The sequence below is a fragment of the Balaenoptera physalus genome, assembly GCF_965194825.1.
Source record: "Balaenoptera physalus genome assembly, chromosome: 3".
NCBI classification, from domain to species: Eukaryota; Metazoa; Chordata; class Mammalia; order Artiodactyla; family Balaenopteridae; genus Balaenoptera; species Balaenoptera physalus.
The window spans coordinates 26,585,831-26,610,861 of NC_138890.1; the positions used below are offsets into that span (position 1 = coordinate 26,585,831).

At 45.2% G+C, this 25,031-nt stretch overlaps 2 protein-coding genes across 2 annotated transcripts in view; one reads left to right on the plus strand and one right to left on the minus strand.

The window, feature by feature from the left end:
* Positions 1 to 32: 32 nt before the first annotated feature.
* EFCAB9 (EF-hand calcium binding domain 9) lies at positions 33 to 15,256 on the minus strand. Its single transcript, XM_082456643.1, is given in 5 exon segments — positions 33 to 2,990; positions 2,992 to 3,075; positions 3,827 to 4,003; positions 4,790 to 4,938; positions 7,732 to 15,256. Coding segments are annotated over 5 exon segments (636 nt in total). The 5' UTR covers positions 7,868 to 15,256; the 3' UTR covers positions 33 to 2,900.
* Positions 15,257 to 15,931: 675 nt separating this feature from the next.
* Positions 15,932 to 25,031, plus strand: part of STK10 (serine/threonine kinase 10) — a 117,602-nt gene continuing 108,502 nt past the window's right edge. The window contains exon 1 of the mRNA XM_082456409.1: positions 15,932 to 16,390. Coding sequence (XP_082312535.1) covers positions 16,235 to 16,390 — 156 coding nt within the window. The 5' untranslated portion in view covers positions 15,932 to 16,234. The remainder of the gene's footprint in view (positions 16,391 to 25,031) is intronic.

The window sequence follows — 25,031 nt, forward strand, 5'->3', positions numbered from 1 at the left end:
TCTCCACAATAAGGGTAATCTGCTTCATTCTGATAAAAAAAAAAAAAAAAAAAAAAAAAAACCTCTAAAAAGGTTTTTCCCCTTTTTAAAACCTCCCAGCTCAGTAACTAACAAGCTCATTACTACCAAACTTAGGCTCTGCTATGTCAAACCATACATGGTCATTTACAGATATACTTTATTTGCTGCATTGAAATCTTGGTCTCAAATAGGTTGTTGTTTTTTTCTTTTAAGAATCATGCTGTAAACCAAAACCCATAACTCAGTTTTTCAGAAGCACTGAGCTCATTTCTTTATCCATTTTGGATCAAAGTGGTAGGCTTTGATTGTTAATTTTTATTTAAAATAAGTGATACATACACATGGGAAAAAAAATCCAAACATACCGAAGTGAAAAGTCTCTCTGAAGATGCCTGTTCTTCATCTCCCATTTCTTCTCCCCAGAGGTAACAACTGTTCCCAGTTTTCTGGATATCTTTAAAGATGCTCTACCACAGTGGTTCTCAAACTTCAGCGTGCATCAGAATTACCTGGAAGGCTTACTAAAACACAGATGGCTGGGTTCTTCCCCCAGAGGTTCGGAGTTAGTAGGTCTGAGTGGGGTCCAATAATCTGCATTTCTACAAGTTCTCAGGTGCTGCTGCTGCTACCAGTCTGGGGATCCCAGTGTGAGAACCACCATTCTAGTGTATGTGAGTATATTTACCCGCCCTACCCTGTTTTTCCCATAAATATGCTATTCTATACATTTGATTTTTCTCTAAAATGGTTAATCTTAGAGATTGTTCCATATATGTTGAGCTAGATCTGCTTCATTCCTCTTACAGGTGCAGTAGTATTCCATTGTCTGGAGTACCACAGGTCAGTCTGGCTGTTTCTAGTCTTTTGGTACTATAAACCATGCTACTGTGAAATGTCCTCTTCTATAGCTACATCTTTACATCTATGTACATTGCTATATCAAACAGTATATACATTTAGGGAGTAGATGCTGAATTGCCCTCCAAATAGATTTTTACCAATTTAATACTATAGCAATATGACTGCTCTTATTTTCCTATACCCTGACCAACTTTTTTTTTTTTTTTATAAATTTATTTATTTATTTTTGGCTGCATTGGGTCTTCGTTGCTGCCCACGGGCTTTCTCTAGTTGTGGTGAGTGGGGGCTACTCTTAGTGGCGGCGTTCAGTCTTCTCATTGCGGTGGCTTCCCTTGTTGTGGAGCACCAGCTCTAGGCGTGCAGGCCCAGCTGTTGTGGCACTCAGGCTCAGTAGTTGTGGCTCGTGAGCTCCAGAGCACAGGCTCAGTAGTTGTGGCACACGGGCTTAGTTGCTCTGCGGCGTGTGGGATCCTCCTGGACCAGGGCTCGAACCCGTGCCCCCTGCATTGGCAGGCGGACTCTTAACCACTGCGCCACCAGGGAAGTCCCTGACCAACTTACTGATCTTTGACAGTCTAGGTGGAAACCTGTGTCATATGGTTTTACTTTGTGTTATGGGATCTTAGTTCCCCAACCAGGGATTGAACCTGTGCCCTCAGCAGCAAAAGCACGGAGTCCTAACCACTGGACTGCTAGGAGATTCCCGCTAGCTCCATTTAGTTTTTGTAGTACCGTTGTGGGGAAGACAAAAGTTCTGGCTGCTAAGCATTACTCATAAGTGTGTTATCGAAATCTCATGACTATTAGAGTAAATATAGAGAATGTTCATAGTAATTAACATGATTTCAGTTATTACGTGTGACTTATGAATGACAGTCTTAGGCAGTATTCTTGTCTGTTGCACATTGACAAAGTGATTTTTGATTATTAAGTACTTTGGAACTCACTGAATGCCTTACGGTCAGTTATATTGCATATATTGTTTCCTTAAGAAATTCTTGGTTTATAGTAAATGAGCTGTATTTCTTTAATCACCAAACATGTCCCTCAGAAATCTATGGTAGAAGGAGATGTGGTAATTAGCATTAGGTAAAAGGGGTTTCTGAGCCAGTGAAACGCCAGCTTAAAACTTAAACAGAATCTGCTAAGACTGAAGTGAGTTACTCAAATCACTTGTTCTCAGCACAAGCGTCTCATTGACCTTGAATTTGAACTCTGGTCCTGCCACTAGTGAGTCATTAAGAACCTTGGGTAAGGTTCTTAATCTTGACACCTCAATTTCCTCATCTGTGAATTGAGGATAACACTTAATTCGCAGGGTTAGGGGATAAATAAAGTCATGCATCTAAAGCCCCTGCCTGACCCATTGCAAGCACTTACTCAGTGGTAGTTATCATTAACATCACAGTAGTCAGGGAGGATTCACAAATCCCATGCTAAAGACACTTAAAAATTATTCAAGGCATTAATTATACAAAAAAATAGAATTATACAAGGGCATGTAATAATTATTTTACCCTAGTAGATTTGGTATAGTTGCTTAAGCACTTAACACATCAAAGAGTAATTTAAATTCTAGGAAGAACACAGTCCCCATATCCTTAGAAGTCAGTTTCCCTCATGGTTGGAGGCGCTTCGCCATTTGCCAATTTGAAGTTTGTTTTAGCCTAAGGAGTGGGAGAATTAGAATTCTGAAAGTATTGGACCACTAGTGACAAATGTTAGGAAAGCATCACCTTCCAACTGCTTGGCTCCAGTAAGAGTTGGTAATTATTTGGATACACAGGGACCTAATGGACAGAGTTGATCTGAAAAGCAGCAGCAGAGTTGGGACATGTCAACAAAGAGAAAGTTTTTACTTCACATTACATAATTGTGAGTCATTTGTGAGGTCTAAAGGTTATTAAAGTTAAGAATACGCTGATTGACGAGTGCTTATCTGAACCCCGCATGTGTAAAAATCAATTTAAAGATATCTACTTTGATGTTCTAAATTTATTTTTAGAGATGTTAACAATTTAATTACTTTCAAAATCATTTATTCCAAGAAGACTCTCTCTTTGGCTCACATTAACTTGTGACACTTTATTTTTGGGCAGAGCTTTCTTTCTCCTCTCTCACTGCTTTCTGACTCTCCTGGTATTTGTCCATGGAGAAGATAGTAAACAGCTTAAATTCCTTGTAATTAAGACGCTTGTGTTGGGGGGCAAAAAGAAAAGTTATTTCAGGAAGGCTTTGATACTTTGTTTCAGATGACAGCAGGATTGTAATCACTTCTCATTTAAAACCTTGGAAACTTTATTAAAGAGGCCCAGTAATTAGGACATAATTATAGTCTAATTGTAGTCTAGGAGCCAGGGACAGAGTCTATTGTAGACTCTAAAGGCACCAAGGGTCACTTTCTTACTTCTGCTACTTCAAGTCCAGACTCCCTCAGGCTGCCATCTGAGCTTCTTCAGAGTATGAGCCATCTTTTTAAACTGTAAACCTTAGTTAGCTCTCATGTGCTTGTCAACATGGACTCCTCTTTAAATAGGCAGGATCCACTGTCTTCTCCACAGTTGTTTTCTCTTGGGATTTAGCTCATGTGTTCCCATCTAAGAATTTCTTCCTTTCTGCTTATTAAAATCTATAAACCCTTCCCCTAAGACCAACTTCTGCCATATTAATGTGTTTCCTTCTTTCAACTGAACTTCTAAACAAAATTTCCTTCTCCAAACTTATATCATTTTATATCCACATTCTATGACGTAGCACTTACTCAGTCCTCTGTCTTTCACAGGCCTATATATCTCTTTAGTTTTTTATGATCCCAGAGCCATGACACGCTCCAGTAGGTTCTTCCCACCTCTTCCTCCCCCGTTTCCACTGTAGGTAGCAGGACATCGTCCTCTACCTTTGGACAGAGGGGCTGCCGGGCCACACTTTAGGGATCTGCACTTACACAGTCACCTGTGATGTCAAAGTCATGGTACAGGTCTCTGAGTTGCTGTTTTTTAATATTGAAGAGAAAGTTGTACATGTGGAAGTTGGATGGGCCAATTTTCAGCTCCCCATCCAGGTCAAGCAGCTCAAAAACAGGCCGGGAATGGCGGAAAATAAATTGCTCTTCCAAATGGTTCTGCTTTGGGAGAAATATGTAAATATGTTGTTGGTGCTACTTTCTAAACTTGCGACATCAAGGCTCATATATTCACTAATCCATTTCCTAGACAGCTAAAAGCAAAAGGCAGAATCATAGCAGCTCAGGGCTGAAAGGGTTCTATGGTCGATGTATCAGATCCTGCTTCAGCATCTGCGTTCAAGGGGGACTTAACGCCACCTGTAGTGATTGGTTCTGCTAGACAGAACTCTAGTCACTAGAATGTATTTCCTTATGTTCAGTGAAAATCTACTTAGAAAATTGTGGCACTGGCAGTAAAATGCTGACACAAGGTGCCTTTCCTCAAGGAGTGGGAAAGAGGTAAATACACACTAGGAGTGTGTACCAGGTAAGGTGGGAACCCAAAGAAGAGTGTGTCTTGTCTTTATCATTCATCCCCTTCAGAAAGTTCTCTGAGAAAAGGGATCACTGCGGAAGAGAGGCAGTTAGGATTACTAGTGATTATTTTAAGACCCACCAGCTACAAGGGGCAAGGAAGGGCATGCCAAGGAGGGATGTGACAGGATGAGATTCATTCTTTATAAAGGCAATGTGGGAGGGAGGCTGGATAACCTTTGGAAACTCCTAGGTTATAGATGGGCCATTTAGGAACCAAAAGTAGTTCTCCCCCCATTTTTTTTTCTTCCTGGTTCAAGTGAGAAGAAAAATTCTGATGCACTCTTAATTCGGTGCTACCTTTAGCAAAATGGTGGCAGCAGCCAAGCTGTGCCCCCTCTGCTCCACAGAGCCTGACTCGTTACTTGCCTCCTGTGCCAGCAGTATGCAAACCAGCATGTAGAACTGGTCAAAACCAATCTCGCCCACAGCATTCCAGTCCAGCATGTTAAACACGATTGTGATCTGGTTCCGTTTCAGGTCAGTCACGTGATGAAGGAAGTGGTAGAATAGCACATCTGTTGGTAAGGAGATGAGAGGGATTATTCTGAAACAGTTCCAAAATGTTAAACATCTGGGAACCACATAAATGGTTGTCATGTTGGAAGCTTGTTGACCTGGCCATAGTAACGATAATATTTTGTTTCCAGCTTTGCCACTATACCTTCCACAATTTCTCAAACCTCAGTTGCCCTTGAGCTGTGTGGAAAAGCACTGTACCTGGACTTGTGGAGAAGGAGATAGTGGATAGGGCTTGGTTCCTGAGCCCAGCTTACACGCTCGACAGAGCAGACAGATGTGTATACGTAACCAATAAAAGTCTCAAAGTGCTCCTGGTACATAGAAGGAAGAGTTTAATTCTCACTGGGGACCTATGACACATTCTTGGAAAAGCTGACATTTCACCTGGGCCTTTCACTTGAGAGAATTAAAACAAGAGAAATTTAAAAATCATTCCTCTTCCGTAAAAGTATCACTTTTCCTCATGCTTACATAAAGCAAATGCATTCGGTGATGGGGGAAAGGAGCTATCACTGAGCACCTTAGACGCTGGGCGCTTTAAGTGCCACATGTCACTGAACCCTGAACCCTACACAGCCTTTTACAATAAGCCTCAGGTAGTAACTAATCTCAGGGCTTCTTGAGCTATAATAGGCATACCAATCACTTGAGGATCTTGTAAAAACACCAATTCTGATTAGGAACTCTGGCATGGGACTGAGTCTGCATTCTTAACAAGCTCCCAAGTGATGCGGCAGCTGCTGGTCAATGGACCACACTTTGAGTGGCAGAGCTGGGATTCAGATGTGGTCCGTCTGACTCCACAGCCTTGCTCTTTCCACAGTGAAGCCATATCTTTTGCACATTAGTTAATGCATATACAGTCATAATACAATCAGAGAAAAAAATACTGTAATTTAAAGGACATGGAAGGTTTTTGCCTGAAATTCCACTCACTAATCATCTGTCTCAGGGAGTGTTAGATGGAAGAAACAAACATGGTGATAAGTTTACACAGCGATATATGGCTGTACAGGTTGTACGTACAAATCACCCAGGGGATTTCAGGGATTTTCAAGTGTAACTTTGTCTACATGTGATTTCTCCTTGCCCATTGATTACAGAGACTACCTCCTGCACAAGACATGGCTCCACTAAATCCGTAAAGCACATCTGTGTGGTTTGGAGTCCTGACTGAAGCTGGCTAAGTGCACAGTGAAACCAGTCACAATGTCATGATCTGGGGGTTTCTGATGGCCTCTTGATGTTCCTTCCCCACGTCCCACCACGTATGAGTCCGACCAGGTACGAGCACTTGGGAACAACACACCATGTGTAAACACCGTGATGTTTGCTCCTTGAGAAATGTTTTATTGTGAGACTTAGTAGTTACTTAACAAATACTGTTTTTCAATCAGCTGGCTCTGGCCCACTCAAGTCTCCAAGGCTTTAAGTCACTACCTCCCTGGAAGGTAAAACTCAAGGCTATGCCTTCACTCTTTCAGGTCACCATCCAGTCCCTTGGTGACCAGAAGACACAAGTATGACTTTATCTCTTGGGTATTGCGTCACCAGGGAGTGATTTAGTTACCAGGGAGATCAGACTCTGCTCAGCAAAGGCTGGTGAGACTAAGAGTGTGGGCTTTGGGTTTTGGTCCCAGATCTTCTGTTTACATCTAGGCGTCCTACAGTTGCTTTATCTGGGACTGGGTTATTGTGAAGATTTGGTGACATACTGTGTGTAAACTGGAGGCATGAAAGTATGAGAAAATGAAAGTATCTTTTTATTATTTTATAAAGATTGAATGAACTCTTTAAAATATCTTTATGGAAGAAACTCCTTATTGATAAATGACATCTCTCTCAGGTCACAATGAGTAGGGACACCTTATTTATACCCAGTCCTAAAAACAAAACAAAACAAACGAAAAAAACCTAGGGGACTTCCCTGGTGGTCCAGTGGTTAAGAATGCGCCTTCCGATGCAGGGCACACAGGTTCGATCCCTGGTCTGGGAACTAAGATCCCACATGCTGTGGGGCAACTAAGCCCGTGCACCACAACTACTGAGCCTGCGCGCCACAACTGGAGAGAAGCCCACATGCCGCAATGAAGAGCCTGCGCACCGCAACGAAAGTGCCCGCATGCCACAACTAAGACCCGATGCAGCCAAAAATATATATAAATAAATATTAAAAAAAAACCTAAAGTGTTTTAATTGGTCTTCTATTAGTTTGTGCACTCAAAGGCAGGGTCGAGATCATCAGCACTTTCTGGTCACTCACAAGTACCAAGAATTAGAAGGGATCTTGCAGATCATCTGATTCAAACCTCCCACTCGCTAGACAAGAAGTCTTGCTAAGGGAGTCTTGAGGGTTAACGCCTGAGTGGGGCTCAGTCCCCAGGAATAATTGTAATAATAAGGAACACTTATTAAACCCTTACAGTGTGCCAGGCACCATGCTAAGCATTTTCCATGCATTATCTCATTTATCTTTTTTTTTTCCAACTGTGAGATGGACTCCATTATTAGAAGCCTCACTTACAGAGGAGGAAAATGAGACTTAAAAGAGGATGATGTTGTTCTCCAAATCACCCAGGAATAATGGGTGGAGGACCTAACCCCAGAGCCTGCAGTTTTATCCTCCTCACAGAACTGCCTTCAAGTCTCTGTTGGCAATTTTTCTCTGTGCTTCATTTAGAAGATATAATGTATACATTAATGAAATAGTTTGTGGTTCTGTAAATTTTCCTGCACATTCGTTAAAAACCAGGTAATGACCCAGAGGAAGCATTTCTGAAAGTACTAACCATTCAGGGTTTTCTTGCGGTGCACATCAAGAAGGTGAAAATACTGCACCAAAGCCTTCACATTTCTCACGGATAATAAGCAATATAGTTTATCCATATAGAGGTACCACAGAAATGATCCTTGCTTCAGTTTCATTATGGTGCCCTTTAAGCCGAAGACTCTGGCAACCTGAAGTAGAAGAGAGAATTCTGCCTCAGAATTAGAATGTTGGATAGAGAGAAGCTCTGGTAGTAAAGGTCTTCCTACGTCAAAGCATCATAGGAAACAGTCAATAAAAAAATTAAGATTGTGGGAATTCCCGGGCAGTCCAGTGGTTAGGACTCAGTGCTTTCACTGCCGTGGCCCGGGTTCAAGCCCTGGTTGTAAATAAGATCCCACAAGCCACTCGGAGCAGCCAAAAAAAAAATGGTTGAGAATTTTCCAAAACCATTGAAAGACACCCACCCACAGACTGTGCTCATCATCATTATCAAGGTGAACAGTTACATAACTACATGTTACATAGTAACATCTTACACTGTTCTAAGTGTATTAATATATTAACTCATTTAGTCTGAAGATTAATCATACAATCCTATGAGGTAGAGATTATTATACCTATTTTACAGATTAAGAAACAGGCTCAAGTTACAATCTATTATGTATAAAATAAATAAACAACAAGGATATATTGTACAGCGAATATAGCCTATATATATATATATATATATATATATATATATATGTTTTTTGGCCATGCCCCATTGCACGAGGGATCTTAGTTCCTGGACCAGGGATTGAACCCGCACCCTTGGCAGTGAAAGCGCAAAGTCCTAACCACGGGACCGCCAGGGAATTCCCTAGCCAATATTTTATAATGACTATAAATAGATTATAACCTTTAAAAATTGTGAACCACTATGTTGTACACCTGTAACTTGTATAATATTGTACATGAATTGTATCAATAAAAATTAAAAAAAAAAAAGGCTCAGAAAAGTTAAGTAATTTTCCTTAAGTCACTAAGCTAATTAATAGTGAAGTCAGCATGTGAACCTAGTCTGGCAATAATCACTGCTTTTTAATAGCTATGCTATATTACCTCTCAAAAGACTGAAGTCCTAAGTAGTTGAGATAAGAAGAAATACATATATGTACACATCAGAGTGAAACTGCATTATACCAAAGACAAAGATTTTAAAGGCAATCAGAGAAGAAAGATTATCTTTAAAGGACTGATGATTAAACTTAATAATCAACTTCTTCACAACATGGAAACCAAAACATAATGTAATACTATTTCAATGTGTAAAAACAATCATAGCCAAGCTAAAATTATACACTTAGTAAAATCATCTTTCAAGACTGAAGGGAAGTTCCTTAAAGTTAAACATGAGATTACCATATAACCTAGCATTTCCACTCCTAGATATATATCCAAAAGAACTGAAAACAAGTATTCAAACAGATACTTGTACAAAATGTTTATAGCAGCACTATTCATAATAGGCAAAAGGTGGAAACAACCCAAATGTCCATCAACTGATGAATGGACAAATGAAATGGTAGCACATCCATTCAGTGAAATACTTAGCCATGAAAGGGAATGATACATGTTACAGTGTAGATCAACCTTATAGTAAGTGAAAGAAGCCAGACACAGAAGGTCACATATTGTATAATTCCATTTATATTAAATATCCAGAAGACGCAAAGCCATGGAGACAGAAAGCAGATCAGTCATTGCCAGGGGCTGGGGGCTGGGGGAGTGGGTGATGGGAAGTGACTGCTTACTGGATACAAAGATTCCCACTGGGGTGATGAAAATGTTTCAAACTGGACAGAGGTGATGGTTGAACAACACCGTCAATGTACTAAATGCCACTGAATTGTACACTTTAAAATAGGTAATTTTATATTATGTGAATTCCACCTTCATTTAAAAGAATGAGGAGGAAAATCAAACCTGAATTTGATCGATTTATAGAAAATATAAATCAGGGAAATAGGACAGCAGAGGTCCATGTTAAATGACACTATGGGGACACAACCAACAAAACCCAGACTGTGGAAAGCTCTAAAAGAAAATGACTCCACTTCTTCGATAAACATTTACAAGAAAAGAAAAAGAGATGGAAGAGGGATCTATAGATTAATAGTTAAATTTCTTTCAAATCACATCAACCAATTACAGTGTATGGACTTATGAGGATCCTAATTCATATAGATTGTGTACGTAAAAACCCACAAAAACAAACAGCTTACCAAAAAGCATGAGATGATGGAGAACTATGAACACTGATTGGATGTAATATTAGGAATGACAGTGGATGTGGTGGTGGTTTAAAAAGTTAAAATGGTAAGATGTCTGGAATTTGCTTCAAAATAATCCAGGCCCGTGGGTGTTGGTATACATATAACAGGATTGTTCAAACATGAACTGACTGATGGGTGTACAGGAGTACTAGCTTATACTATTCTTTCTACTTTGAATATGTTTGAAATTTTCTATAGTGAAAAGAAAAAAAAATTAGGATGAGATAAAGCTGTATTCAGGCAAAAACAAACAACCAACCAAACAACTAAGAATGATCACCAACGGACCCTCCCAAGAGAAATTCTAAAGGATCAACTTACGGTAGTCAGAGAATGATCACAGAGAGAAAATCCAAGATATCAGAAGGAATAGAGAGCAACAAAGTAGTAAAAATACATGGGTCAGTGCAAGTAAACAACCATGGGGTAAAATAATAACAATGTCATAGGGTGTTGAAAATGATAAAATTTAAATGCAATACAATTATGACAGAAGGAGGTAACTAACAAAATAAATCCATACACACAAAAACAGAAAATTAACAGCCATAAGTGAATTCTTCAGGCACAGAAAAATAATTCCATATGGAAACACAGAAATTCAGGAAGGAATGAAGAGTACCAGAAATTGAAAATATGTGAGTAAATCTAAATGAATATTGACTGTATAAAACACTAAAAATAATGTCACATGAAGAAGCAAGCTGTGGTGCCCTCAGAACTCACCAGGAGCTACGTAGGGAAAGATCTATTGCTGCTAGGGGAAGGGAGAAAAAATGGTGTAATATTTAACTGCATTTTCCCAGCGTATTAGGGTGAGTACTGCTAACTTCTGTAACAAACAATTCCCACAATGTCAGAACTCTCTTTTCCAATGCCATAGTAGCAGTAACATTCAAGATGATGGTGTTCTGAGGGTGCCACAGTATACACAGAGTAGAAATATAATTGTACGCGTGAAACTTATTTAATGTTATAAACCAATGTCACACCAATAAAAAATAAATTTAAAAAATAGATGATGGTTCCTTATCAGTCTTGAGTTCCTCAGTGACTACACGAAAAGACAGAGGATCTTTCCATGTCCTGGGGGTGAGAACTGTGGATTTTATCTGGACCTTGAGAGTGAGGGGTTCCCCTCTCCCAGCAGCAGAAAGCTATTGCTTTGAAGAATTTTGCTTTTGCTACTTCTGAGGAAGTAGATGAGACCTTATACTCATCCCCCGGCAGGCACCAACCACCCCTTCACTCCTGCATCAGCAAGAACTGGCAGTCTCCAGTCTGCTGCCCTGCCCCCAGTTTTTCTCACAGGCTCCCATTGGCGACCCATGGGAAGGAGTTTGCCAGTGTGTGTGATTGCCCCTTGTGTCTGGGAACTCCGGCTATTCCACACTGACATGGTATCCCAAACTTTGCCTCTAATGATCTGCTCAAACTTTAGTTGCTTTCTTCACCACTTGTACGGTGGCTGCCATTTTCAGCCATGTTCTGCCAAAGGTCCAATGGTTGGTGTGCCCTCTCTCTCCTTGCAGGGGCTTGTTCTTTCTTAGAATTCACTTTCCTTGGTTGCCTTGTGACCTCAGTTCTTTGATATGCTCAAGAAAAGTTATAGTTTTGTAGATCATCCATCTTTTTTTCTCACTAAGATAGATGCTACATTCTTTGTAGCTTTCTATACAGTAAGAAACCATCTTTGTTGTGTTAAGCTACCAAGATGTTGAGGGTTTTATTGCAGCATAACAGCCTGCTCAAATGGATACAGTGGTTTTTATCTGCATTTCCCCGATGACTAATGAAGTTGAGCATGTTTACATGTGCGTATTTGCCATCTGTATTTTGTTTCAAGACAGAGGCACAGATGTTGATGTAAGGATAGACATTTCCTGTCTTAGATCTAGAAAGACTTCTCCAAGGAGCCATAGTATCATTTTATGGAAAATTGTATTTGGAGACCACAATCTAGGCTCTGCTTAGCTTTTTGGTCCATGAGCCTGTTGGCTTTCTGTTTGGTCTCGTGACCTCTTTCCCTAAACTCTGTAGTTTAGGATTTGGCAAATGTCTTGAGGGCAAAAGCCTAGAGTAAGATAGCACTACATAGTCACTGGAATGGCTAGAGTTTTAAAAAACTGATGTTATCAGTGTGATTGGAGCAACATCACTTGTGGGAATGTAAAGTGATAGAACCACTTTGTAAAATACTTGGACAGCCTCTTAAAAAGTTAACCATATACTTAGTGTATGATCCAGCAATTGCACTCCTAGGTGCATCTAGGAAAATGAAAATATATATCCGTACGAAGCCTTGTAAACAAATGTTCGTAGTAGCTTTATTCATGATAACAAGACTGGTGACTCAAATGTCCATCAACAGCTGAATGGATAAACAAATTGTGGTATATCCATACACTACTCAGCAATTAGAAAGAACGAACCACAAATACATACAACAACATGATGAATCTCAAAAATATTATGCTGAGTGAAAAGGAGCCAGGCTTAAAAGAGCACTACTGTATGATTCCATTTATATGGTTAACTAGGAAAGATATTTCCAATATATGGTGACAAGAAACAGATTAGTGGTTGCCTGGGGTGAGGCGTGTGAATGGGGACTGACTTATGAAGAAGCATACATTGGGAATGTTACTTAGCCCCTCTAGAGGGAGATAAAATATTTGCTTTCCAGGAATGCAAGAATGTTTCAATAAATGAAATTTACCATGTCTATAGGCTAGATGAGAAAACGCCTATGATTAATCATATGATAAATGCAGAAAAAACATTTGATAAAGTTCTACAGCTATGAGAAAAACTTATTAGCAAATTAGGTATAGCAGGGAACTTTGTGTGAAGATCTTTTGCCACAATCTTTGGTAAACATCATACTTAAAGGAGAAACTTTAAACCCTTTTCCATTAAATACTGGACCAAGACAAGAATTCCTATTTTCACTGTTACTGTTTAACATAAAGCTAAAGATTCTAGCAAATGCTATAGGAAAGTAGAAGAAATAAGAAGTGTAAGGATTGTTACAGCAGAAGCTGTACAAAGACCTGTGACATCTCTCAATTTACAGGTGTCCTCTTGGCCCTCTAGCAGGGCAGGCTAGAAGTGCCGCCCTAGGGAGCAGCCCTTGGCCAAGGACAGATGAGGTTTAGAGGAAAATTCCCCAGTGTCCTTGACTGTCAGATAGGCTGAGTCTGAAGTATGTTGCATCCTGATCCCCAGAATTCCCCAGTGGGATTAAGCCCCAGTTGGCCACAGCAGTAATCATCTACAAAGTACACCCTTTACTGGCTTCAAGTGTCTCCTGTCTTAGCTTCCCACTCCCTACTGGTGCCTCCTGGCATCACCTCCCAAATAAACTATTTGCATTCAGATTCTTATCTTTGGGGAAATCTAGCCTAAGAATACAGTCAAATGCTTTTTCTGTGACTATCAAGAGTATACGATTTTCTTCTTTACTTTGTCAATCCAGTGTCTTACTTTAATGGTTTTTATTCCTAGATAGAACCATTCTTTTATTCCTGGATAAACCTTTCTTAGTCATGATGTTTTTATTAGCCTCTGGTTTCATCTTGCTCGTATTTCCCCCCACCCCCCATCTATTTCCTAAGTGAAATTAGTCTACAATTTTCTTTTACTATTCCTACCTAATTGTAGTAAAGCTCATCTCATAAAAATGAGTCTGTTTCCTTTTTTTCTATCTTCCTAAAGTATTTATATAAAGGGAGAGATTATTTGTAAAACCACATAACCTGATGTCTTTCAGTGGGGGCAGACTTTAGATTTTTGATTCATTTCTTTATTGGTTATTAGCTTATTTAGGCTTTTTATTTCTTATTGAAATTATGTGTCTTTTATATATCATATCATATATTTATATATCATTTGTTTATATCATTTATATTTTCTTCTACATGGTTACCCATGTCACATTAAAATGTATTCACATAAAATTGTTTAAAATATTATGATATCAAAATCTCTACTGTACCTAATATTCTGTCTCTTTTTTCATTTTCATTGTCTTGGAGAATATTTTTCTTTCTGCAACTCTTTTTTTTAATCTTTTTGACCAGCCTTGTCTATTAGTTATCTCAGAGATATAGCTTTGGTTTTGTTGAACCTCTCTGTTTGATTTCTTACAACTGTACTTGAGTATAATTTACATATCATAAGATTCAGCCATTTCAAGTATACTATTCAGTGATTTTTAGTAAACTTGCCAAGTTATTATATCATCACCATAATCCAGTTTTAGAACATTTTCATCACCCCAATAAGACTCCTCATGTCCATTTCAGCCTAGTCCTTGGCAACCATTAATCTGCTTTCTGTCCCCGTGGATTTGCCTTTTCTGGACATTTCGTACAAATGGAATCATATAACGTGTGCTCTTTTGTGTCTGGCTTCTTTCACTTATAACATTTTTGAGTGAAGCTCTCCATTTTTGTTTCTCATTTCATTTTTTCTGGAGCTATCGCAGAGCCAGTCTCACAGAGTCCTGTGTGGCCTGGCCCGGCTTGGGGATGAACTGTCCCAGCCCCCCTAGACTGACCTGTGGTCAGAGCCCCCACCTCCCAGTGGGAAAGCCTCCCCCATTGTCCCCCCACCCCCCTTCACAGTGTTGGTCAAATGGACTGAAACTAATGAAAGACCGGCCTTCCAGCTTGTTCTGGGAGGTTTAAACTTGGGCTTACTTGGTGACAGCCCAGTCTTGTGCTGCATTTCTTTCTTTTAGTGATAAAGACCCTCTACGATTGCAACCACTCATTAAGTTGTGGGGACATTTCAAAGTGCTTGGCAACCTTTACTCAGGGCATCCTTTGTGCAGACCACCACCAGTACCCTAGGCTTCTGCATTTGGCTTTCCAAATTTAGAACTATACTTGGTGTTTGCATGCTGCTCAGGAAGGGGTGAAAACACCTCAACATGGACCTTCTCCGCAGGGACGTGGTCTATTGGAGTGTGACATTCCCCGAGACTCGATTTGCTTATGTGGGAGAGTTACCATAATAAGCTTTACAGGTTGCCCACCTGCCCACCCCTCAGCACTCGCTGTTTGGAACCCACTTAGATTTAGATACAAGTGTTAACTGTCCTAGAGACAGTTAACAGTGGCAGGTAGAAAACGGACAGGATCGAGGATGATGGTGGTCAAAGAAAACTTCAATTCTATGTATAATGAGCTTATTTTAAAAAATTGGAAAATTAAGAATAAGGACGTTTATTACCTAATATGCAGATATATCTGAAGATCCAGCAGGAAGCATGTGATAAGTAAGTCCCCAAGGAGCGCTCTCTCTTAGCCCTGTAATCCTGGCCGGTTGGTGGATCTCGGTGGGGCAGAGCCCCTGGGAAGCAGGAGGCGAGCCGGGGAGCCTGGGTCTTCAGGGACTGACCGCCGCCGCAAGGGCGCAGCATTTCCCGCGCTAGGAGGCAGCACCACGCCGAGCAATCCGCACCGGATCCGCCAGCAGGATGTGCAGCCCGGGGCTAGTGCCCTCGCCCGCCGGGCGCTCCCACCTTAAAAGTGGGCGCGAGCAGAGCAGCCGCGCGGGGCAGTTACGGGGCGGATTCAATGATTAATGCCGGTTCGCCTTTTTGGTCTTTGGACAGCAATCAGTGGGCGCTCGCGAATAACCAATCTGCTTCCCCTTTCGCTCCCGCAGAAATTTTGGGAGCCACGAGACACGGTGGGCCTCCCAGACCCGGTATGGTCCAGACGTAGGGTCCCCTAAGCTCGCCAAAGCCTAGTCCGTGGCTCGCGGGCGTGCGGCGCGCGGGGGACTACAGTTTCCAGAGTGCCCTGCGGCGACGGGCGGAGCCGGGGAGCGCCCGCAGCCAATTAGGGGGTCTCCGGGCGCTGCCGGGGAGCGGCAGGTGGAGTCGGGGCGATGGGCGGGGGCGGGGCCGGGTCCCCGGAACGCGTCCTGGGGCTTGCGGGCTGGGTCTACATCGGGAGGCGGCCCGGAGATTGGACCGAGCGGGGGCGGGGACCGCGGCCGCCTGCGCTGTTCCGGGTGCTCCCGCCGCGCGCAGCCCAGGGCGCACTTGACCGTGGTCTGGCTGCGGGGAAGGGCGGGTCTGGGGAGAACCCCCGAGCGCTGCGGCGTCCTCCAGCCCCTCCCCCGCGACCGCCAGAGCCACAGCCCGAGCCGGAGCCGGCGCCACCTCGCACCCCGGCTCGCGTGCCCCCAGCCATGGCTTTCGCCAATTTCCGCCGCATCCTGCGCCGGTCTACCTTCGAGAAGAGAAAGTCCCGCGAATATGAGCACGTCCGCCGGGACCTGGACCCCAACGAGGTGTGGGAGATCGTGGGCGAGCTGGGCGATGGTGCCTTCGGCAAGGTTTACAAGGTGAGGGCGCTGTGTTGTTGGTGGCTGGCTCGGGGCGCGTGGAGCGGCTCCGGAAGGAAGGGGCGCTGGCCCTGGTCAGTCTCGGCCACGGCTTGGGAGAACGCAGAGAGCTGCCCGGCCCTGAACTCGGAGTCCCGGGGTCCTGTCCTGGTGATCCTTGTTCTTCGTTGGGGTGGGGGTGGGGTATCCTCACACAGCCCGGCTGAGTCCCTGCGTGCCGGACGTCCCCTCCGGGCACGGCTGCTGCCCCCGAGCTAAGTTTCTGAGCACTTCCTGTGCGCCCCGCACGGCTCTCGGCGCCGCAGGGGGAGACAAAGGGGGCGCTTATAGGACTTTAGCATCCGAGACGAGGCATCCGCGGTAAAACTGATACTAGGCATACTTTTTTAAGGGAGGCCACTCAGATGCTGTGAGAGTGCCGAGGCGATGGGGACAGAGAAACTCGGCTGCGTCTGGAAGGGTTGAGTCCGATGAAGTTGGGGACACACCTGAAGACGAGCCAGAGACGGGAGAGACAGGAGGTGGGGGGGGGGTTGTCTAGAGTGAGAGGTTAGGCATGGAAATGTGGGCTGGGGCTGGGCAGCGGGGAAAGTCAGGGCCTCGTGAATCCTGCGCTTCGGGGGTCAGATTTGAGTATGTGGATGAGTCACAGCTGGGGAGTCTCCCAGTCTGCAGTCACCTTTCCCTAGAAGAATAAAAGGACAGAGAGCTTTTGCGGAGGGGTGGGTGGGGCAGAGCTGATTAATTGTAGTCACGTTTGCAGCGGGTCATTGTCTGGTTTCTGGTCCTGAGAACAAAGTCTGAGTTGCTCAGTCGTATTGGGGACCCAAACACTTAGAGCTTGACTCCACGCTTTCCCTGATCTCCTTTCCCCCAGGAAACTCTTTACTGAGAGAAACCCACATGTTAAGCTGGTGGTTTCTCCAGGAGGGCACCTCTTTCCTAAGCCACCATCACCTTCTTTGGGGCTCCTATAGCTTGTAGACCACCCTGACCCCAGGATTTCCCTTTTGGGAGCCTGGACCACAGAGAGAGCTTCTCTAGGCCACCCCTGGTCAAGACTTGCTCTCTTTGCCTTGAAAGTGGTGGAGAGCCTAATCACCAAAGTGTAGTCCCTGGAGGAGTAGCACCAGCATCACCTGGGAGCTCGTTAGAAATGCAGAATCTCAGGCCCCACCCTAGACCTAATAAATAATAAAGTAGGGTCTGCATTTTAACAGATGCCCAGATCCCCCTGATTAGAATCCCCCATGTTACGTGCGCATTAAGTTTGAGAAACATTGCTCTAGGGGCAATTTGGAAGTCACCCAGGCCCATCAGGGTGCCTGTTTTGTTACCTTACCACCTCCCCACGGAGCCAGCACTTCCTGTTACAGGGTGAAAACCCCACTGGAGCAAAGGTTCTGTGGTTGGAAGGCTGGCCTCTGTGACACTCATACCTGTGGCTCTCAGCTGCCTTGATTTGCTGCCTTTCTCTGCCTGAGGGTTCTGCACGTATTCCGGGGCCGTCAGCACATACTTCACTCGCACATCTTTTCTTTCCCCTTCTCAGAGCTGCCTCTTCCTCCTAGCAGCACCAGGAAACTGTCCTCAGTCTTGCGGCCCCCATGGACACCCCGCCGGTGTACTTGCCTTCCCCTCATGGATCCTGCTCTTCCAGGTGTGCTCTGACCACCGTGAGAACAGCTGGACCCTTGGTCAGCTCACCACATCCCCCGCTTTCTCCAGGAGGTTCAGTTGGTGTTTTTAGTGCATGCTGTTGGCTCTCGCTGATGTTGTTCTGTTCGGGGCTGACTTTCCATTGCAGTCTTGTCCCTGTCCCCTAATGAATCCTGGCTTCATGAGGTTCATTTTCTTTCAAACCTAAACGCAGAACTTTGCTTCTAGGCTGGTAAGATTTCCCCTTGTCAGTTTCGATTGTCATTTCCTCCTGCTTTAGCCCCATAAAACTCCCTTACAACTGAAAGTTTCATACAAAGGAGCCCATCTGATTCACAAGTTATTTTGTCTCCTCCTGGTTCTCCAGAGCACGTGGGCCCTTTTAAATGTGAGTCTAGTGCTCAAAGCTGTGAGCCTGGCTGCACCGCAAGTCCCTCCCCACCACCTCCGAATCCATGATTTTCTCATAATTAAGACAAGGGAAAGGTAGATCAGGAGAGCTGTGTGATGGCTGACACACCTGGACATTTATTAGGTTCCCTGCCTGGCCTTAGTGTGTGACCCTCTGATCTAACCCAACCCCATGTTACACGCAGGAATACAGGGACTCAGGGAAAGAAAGGGACTAGAAACCAAGGCTCTGGGCTTAGTTACCAGCTAAGGAAGACCCGTCTTGGATCAGAGATCCCTGTGACCTCGTCTCCTACCCTGGAGAAGTGCTGCTTAGTCAGCCCCTTAGAGTTGAAGTTGAAGCAGGTATTGCTTTACTAAAGATTCTAATCAGGGACCATAACTCCTTCCCACTTCATTGTTCCCTGGCATGGCCATTTCAGCAGCACAGGCCAGAGGTTCCATCTAGGGTTTATGTCTGGGACCAGAACTTCCATTTTGATGTGGCACCTTGGTAACCAGTTGGCTGCGAGCTGGCGAAGTGATGGCCAGCAGCATCTCCTCTCCCTGTCCTAGAACTAGCAGATTCTTCCCCTGGCAGCCTAGGTGGTGAAGGCCTTTCTGAGGATTTCGCTGGTTTAAGAAGACATAGGAATCCCAATTTGTCAAAGGCTTGTCAGAAGAGGACTCCAATTACAGATTTCCTGAGGAGTGTCTTGCAGAGGCTCAAAGCCTGATGTCTTGAGACATTAGTGTCTCAAGATAATGGAGCCTCTTTTTCCCTCTTCTCCCTGATAAATCATCAGTTGATCTCGGGAGAAAAAGAGGCTCGTAGGATTGATTTTTTGCACAGTCAAGTTCATGCTCACCTACTCCTTAAGCGATTTCAAATTGATTTCAAAAGAAAATCATTTCTAGTTCATTACTAGATACAAAGTAAAAGTCACAAGCTATATAGTTTCAAAATTCTTGCCCTTAATAATAATCTGTATTCTGAAGACAAGATGGAAAGGGAAGTGTTTGATATCGGGTTGAATGGAAGAAACTGCCTTCAGCAGGGTGTGCCCGCTGTCCTAGCTGTGGGTGAAACAGATACTTATGTGCTGAACAGAGACAGGGAGCGTGTGGGCATGAAGAGTTGGGTTAACAGTCTGAGATGATTTTTCTGCTTCTTGAAAATTGCTTTAGTTGTCGTCTTATGTTGTCTTTAAGCTTTTAAAAGGTTTATGATTTTGCAAAATTAGGTGTGTAGTACAAATTTTTTTTAATTAAAAAGAAAAACATTACCCTAAGTCCCATCAGTTGCTGTTGACATTTTGATATATTTCCTTCCAGACTTAATCGATTTTTATGGAGAAAAAAATTTTTTTAATGCAGGGTTGTAATAATACATACCTACAGTGTTTTATGTTATCTTTCATTCCTAAAGCCTCTTCCTGTGTTATTCTAAATGCTTCACACATACCTTCTGGGATGGCTCAGTGCCCCCATGATTTTAATCTTATTGGATATTTAAGTAATTCCCACCCCCCCCATTTTCTTTTTACTATTAACAAGTTAAAATTGACTAAATGCTTATCATGTGCCAGGCGCTGTGCTAAGCCCTTTACACAATACAGTCAGGTCTGCTGTAATGTAAATATGCCTTCCTAAAAATCCCTGAATTGTGCAAAACATGCAACAAAAATCAGAGGCCTTGTGAGAAAAATGGGGCTAAGGGCACAACACTCAAAAACTTCATCGGTACATTAGAAAAAAATAAAGATAGGAACCTAGAAAACAAGTAGCACCGTTTTACACAAGTTTTGCAGATAAGAAATACAAAATTATCGCAATAAATACAGCACTGAACTGGGAAAGAGGTCTGCAAGGATGCTTGTGGCCGTGGGTGGGAAGCATTGCAGTACGTGAAGCTGTGGAAGGAGGGTTATCTGAAAAGAGGGTTATCTGAAATCAGGGGGCACGTTGGACCCCCAGATGGGGTGGGTGTGGCTTAAAGGTTGCTGACAGATGTTTGAGGTGCCTGTGCCATTTGTGCATTCCTTTGCTGCTCGGCTCACCTGGGTGAAGTTTTCTGCGTTCACCTAGTGTTTCTGGCAGACAGGACAGAACATAAGCAAATGTGAATTTAGCCTTTTGATAAAATTGTTCCCTAATACATCAGTGGTGTTGGAACAAAATTGGCATTTTTTTAAAGTAAACTTTATAGCAAAGCTGACTGTATATTTTTATTTATTTATTTTTGGCTGCATTGGGTCTTTGTTGCTGCACACGGGCTTTCTCTAGTTGCGGCGAGCGGGGGCTACTCTTCGTTGCGGTGTGCGGGCTTCTCATTGCGGTGGCTTCTCTTACTGTGGAGCATGGGCTCTAGGCACGCGGGCTTCAGTAGTTGTGGCTCGCGGGCTCTAGATTGCAGGCTCAGTAGTTGTGGCGCACGGGCTTAGTTGCTCCGCGGCATGTGGGGTCTTCCCGGACCAGGGCTCGAACCCGTGTCCCCTGCATTGCACCACCAGGGAAGCCTTAAGCTGACTCTATATTGATGAACAGCTTTGCTTGTAAAGTTTTTATATTTTAAATCATTTTTTTATGCTAGACTCCTAGAAGGAAGTTACTCGGTTGAGGGAGTGATGCATGGCTCTTTGAGGGTGGTTTTTAAAAGAAAATGAGATAAATTAATAGAGGCCCCCTTTGCCCCTTGCCTTCGCTTAAGGGCCAATCCCCGAGTCCTCTGGGACCCTGCAGGAACCCGGGATCTTGGCAGCGGCTGCCCCACGGGTGGGGACCTCAGGTGCCCCCGGGCTCAGAGAGCCATTGTTAAGCCCCATCCTTCGGGTGCCATATCCTGCCCTGCCACCCAGTTCAGACAAAGCTCAGGTTCTGAGCCCTCCCCGGCCAGGCCGGCTCCTTTCCCCTCTTCTCTGCCTAAGAGTTTTTAAGCCTCGGTTTCCGCTCCTCCGCTTCCTCCTTCCTCTGGGGTCTGCCGAGGTCTCCCGTGCGCCTCCCCTCCTCCTCCGGAAAGAGCTCTGCCCCCAGGCAGTAACCTTATTTCCGCTCAGTCTAGTGTTTTTAAACACAAGTCCATGCTATTGTGAGTGGGTTCCTGGCTGGGTCCTAAAACCAAGGTGGCCGGAGCTTCCTGGGGATGTTGCCTGCCCAGGGGGTCTGCTTGGGTCTGGAGGGGCTGATTTAGCACTGGCCGCCCTGACTTGTTCTGGCTGGGTCTAGAGCAGGCCAGGGTGAAGTGAGCTAAACAACTAACTGTGCCCCCAGCCTTCACCTCCACCCAGGGTCCCCTGGCCTCCTGAGGTTACCCGGACTAGGGGGAAACCCCCAGGGGCTGCCGCGCCACAGGCCCCCAGAAAACAGCCCGGGATGGTCACTCCCAGGCCCAGCTGCTGCTGAGGGCGGTGGAGCAGGGTGGTTAAGGGGAGCAACGGGGGCTCAGGAGGATCTGGGTTGTAACCCCAGACAAGTGATCCCCTGCCTTCTGAGCCTCAGACTCTTTTGTCTGTAAAACGGAGGTGATAATTTGGAGGACGATGGAGGATGAGATGAGCTAGGGAGGTGTAATACATTCAGCACCTGATCTCCACCCAGGAAGTGGGCAGGAAAGGATGATAGTTCATTATGGTTGATGCTCTTGCTATCAGATGGAGAAGGTCCTGGCCAGTTACTGCAGCTAAACTGGGGACAAGCAGAAGGACTTCAGTGTTTGTAGCTTGTCCGTGAAAACAGGCTCCCCACCTTGGCACTGTTGACGTTTGGGGCAGCTCATTCTTTGCTGTGGGGGCTGCCTGTGTGTTATAGGATGTTAGCGGCATCTCTGGCTTCTACCCACAAAAGTACCACCACTGCCGGCACCTCCCCCTCCACCCGCAGTTGCCAAAAATGTCTCTGGACAAGGCCACATGTCCCCTGGGGGGCAAGATCACTCCCGTGCCACACTGCTGCCTCATACAAATGAATGTGCCTCGATTCAGTTCAGCAAACAGGCCGCGTTCACCTGTGTGTATCACATCCCTGGGTGTGTGATGAAAGACTCGGGCCTCACGGCCAGGCAGACCCGGCTTTCAATCCTGGCTGCCCCACTTCGCCGCTGTGTGAAGTCAGGCGAGTGGCTTGTCTCTGAGCCTCAGTTTCCCCATGTGTCCGGTGGGGCTGAGACCAGTACTCACCCCACAGAGCAGCTGTGAGAATCAGACCAGTAGCTCAGAGGTGCTCAGGATGGGCCAGGCGCCTGCCTCCCCTGCTGCTTTCAGGGCCACACGGGGGAGGAAAAGAAAGCTCTGCCAGGGTGAGAGAGCTGTAGCAGGACCAAGATGGGGCTGGAGTGAGAAGGGACGGCTTCCACCGGGCAGGGCGGGTGGGACGGGATAGAAAGCTGGAGGGAAGGAAGTCTGGGCCAGGAGAGAGGCCGGACAGTGAAGCCTGAGGTTGTCCCCTGGTGGCCCTTGAGCCAGGAAGGGCCTGCAGACGGGTTTGTGTGGCTCCCATGGTGGCTGAACCAAATTTAAAGTGATTGCCAGCATTCTGAGATCAGGAGAGTTCATATAAGAGCCCTGATCCCTGTCTTCTGTGGAAATATCAGATATGCTGGTACCGCCCACGTGTACTCCTGCGGGGCCACATCTGCTGGAAGTGAGGGGCAGCCTCTGGGGCAGCGCTGTCCAAAGGGTATGTAACAGGAGCCACGTGTGCAAATCACAATGTTCTAGTAGCCTCATTCAAACAAGGAAAAACACCAGGAGAAATGAATTTCAATAGTATATTTTAATTATCCCAGTATTTCCAAAGTATGATCATTTCAGCATATAATCAATACAAAGAAAGAGTTATTTAAAGTTCCCATTCCATACTAAGTCTTTGAAATTGGTGTGCATTTGGCATGTGCAGTGTGTCTCGGTGTGGACCAGCCACGGTTTAGGTGCTCGGTAGTGACCTTGGCTGCTATACTGGGCAGTGCAGATCTGGCCTCTCTGTCCTCCAGCACCTGGTGCCCTCCCCCTGCTCTACTGTACACATTTCAAATGCCTCCTCAAGCCCAGTGGTCAGTGGGTTTGGGAGCTGGGCTCGGCCTGGAGAGCTGGCCAGGGCGGGCCAGGTCTAGAACAGTGTGTGGGGGCCAAGTCAAGAGAGCCTTGAATGCCAGGTTGAGGGATTTGAATATGACGGTTACCGTCCTGCCTGCCCCAAGCCTCCGGGGCCTGACCAGGTCATGAGGTCAGCCTTGTGTGGTGTTAGAGAAGAGTGATCTTTGGATGGTCACCAGATGGGGAGTGGCTTGCCCACACAATTGGGGGATGCCAGAGCCAGGTATCCTGGCTGCCCAAGGTCAGGGTAGCCACTGATGAGTGAAGGCTGGGACAGAGTGGCCATGTCTTGGCGGCTGGAGCCGGTGGGGGTGGGAGGGAGGACCAGAGCTGTGGCTGGAGCTCAAGTTAGAGTGCAGGGAGGGGAAGTGACTGATGGAAGGGGACTAGCCCGAGAGGGAGATGTTATACGTGGGTGAGAGGCGTGGAGGGTTCTAGAGAACTAGGCCTGGTAGTCAGTAAGGAAAGAGAACAGAGTCGGTGAGATGGGAAGGGAGGCTCACGTTTGCCAGGGACTAGAGATGGTCCGGGAACTTGGATGTGATCCTGGATCCTGGAGTTAAAGCCTGGCCTTCCCTCTTGCAGGTTATGTGATCCTGAGAAAAGTACTTACCTGTGCCTCGGTTTCTTTAGTTGCAGAAAGGTACTGCTTCATAGGGTTGTTGGAGTATGAAATAGCCCATGTAAACCACTTAGTTCAGGACTCTGGAAAAGCTCACATGGGTGTTAGTCATTAGCACGATCAGCTGAACACCTCCTATGTGTCAGGCACTGTGGGTTCCAAGGTGAACAAGATAAATGAGTGGGGAGTTGACTTTTGCTCCATTCATTTTTTTTTTGGCCTCACCACGTGGCATGCAGGATCCTAGTTTCCCAACCAGGGATTGAGCCCGTGCCTGCTGCAGTGGAAGCACGGAGTCTTAACCACTGGACCGCCAGAAAAGTCCCACTCCGTTCTTATCTGTCCATCATTCCATCATATATTCTTCTACCAGCCCCATGAAAGGCAGGAGTTAGTATCCCTACCTGATGAAGCAGAAGCCCAGAGAGGTACTGTGACTTGCTCAGCATCACACAGCTCTTCTGTGGCAAAGTTGGGACTTAAACCCAGATATCTCTGGCCAGGAGCCTCTGCCTTTTCTGCTGTACAATACAGAGGGGAAGACAAAGGGGCTTATTGGGAGGAGAGGGTCCAGGGTCCCTTCAGTGTGGTACCTCCTGTGGCCTTGACATTTGTGAGCCCAGGAATGTGACCCTTCTTTGGGCCTGCCTCAGCCTCCACTGAATCTGAGCCCTGGGATGGCGATGGTGGCCTCAAATGCGGAGGAAGTGGTGATGGTCTTGGGCAGGGCTAGCAGAGGAAGTGGCAGGGGAACGGGGCGGTGTCAGGGTGGGGAAGCTGGGTGCTTCTGAGGCCCTTGTGGGTCCTAAGGTGCTGAGCACTCCTGTAGGCTACCAGCAGGGAGGGAGGGACAGGCAGGGAGGAAGGGACTTGCAAAAGA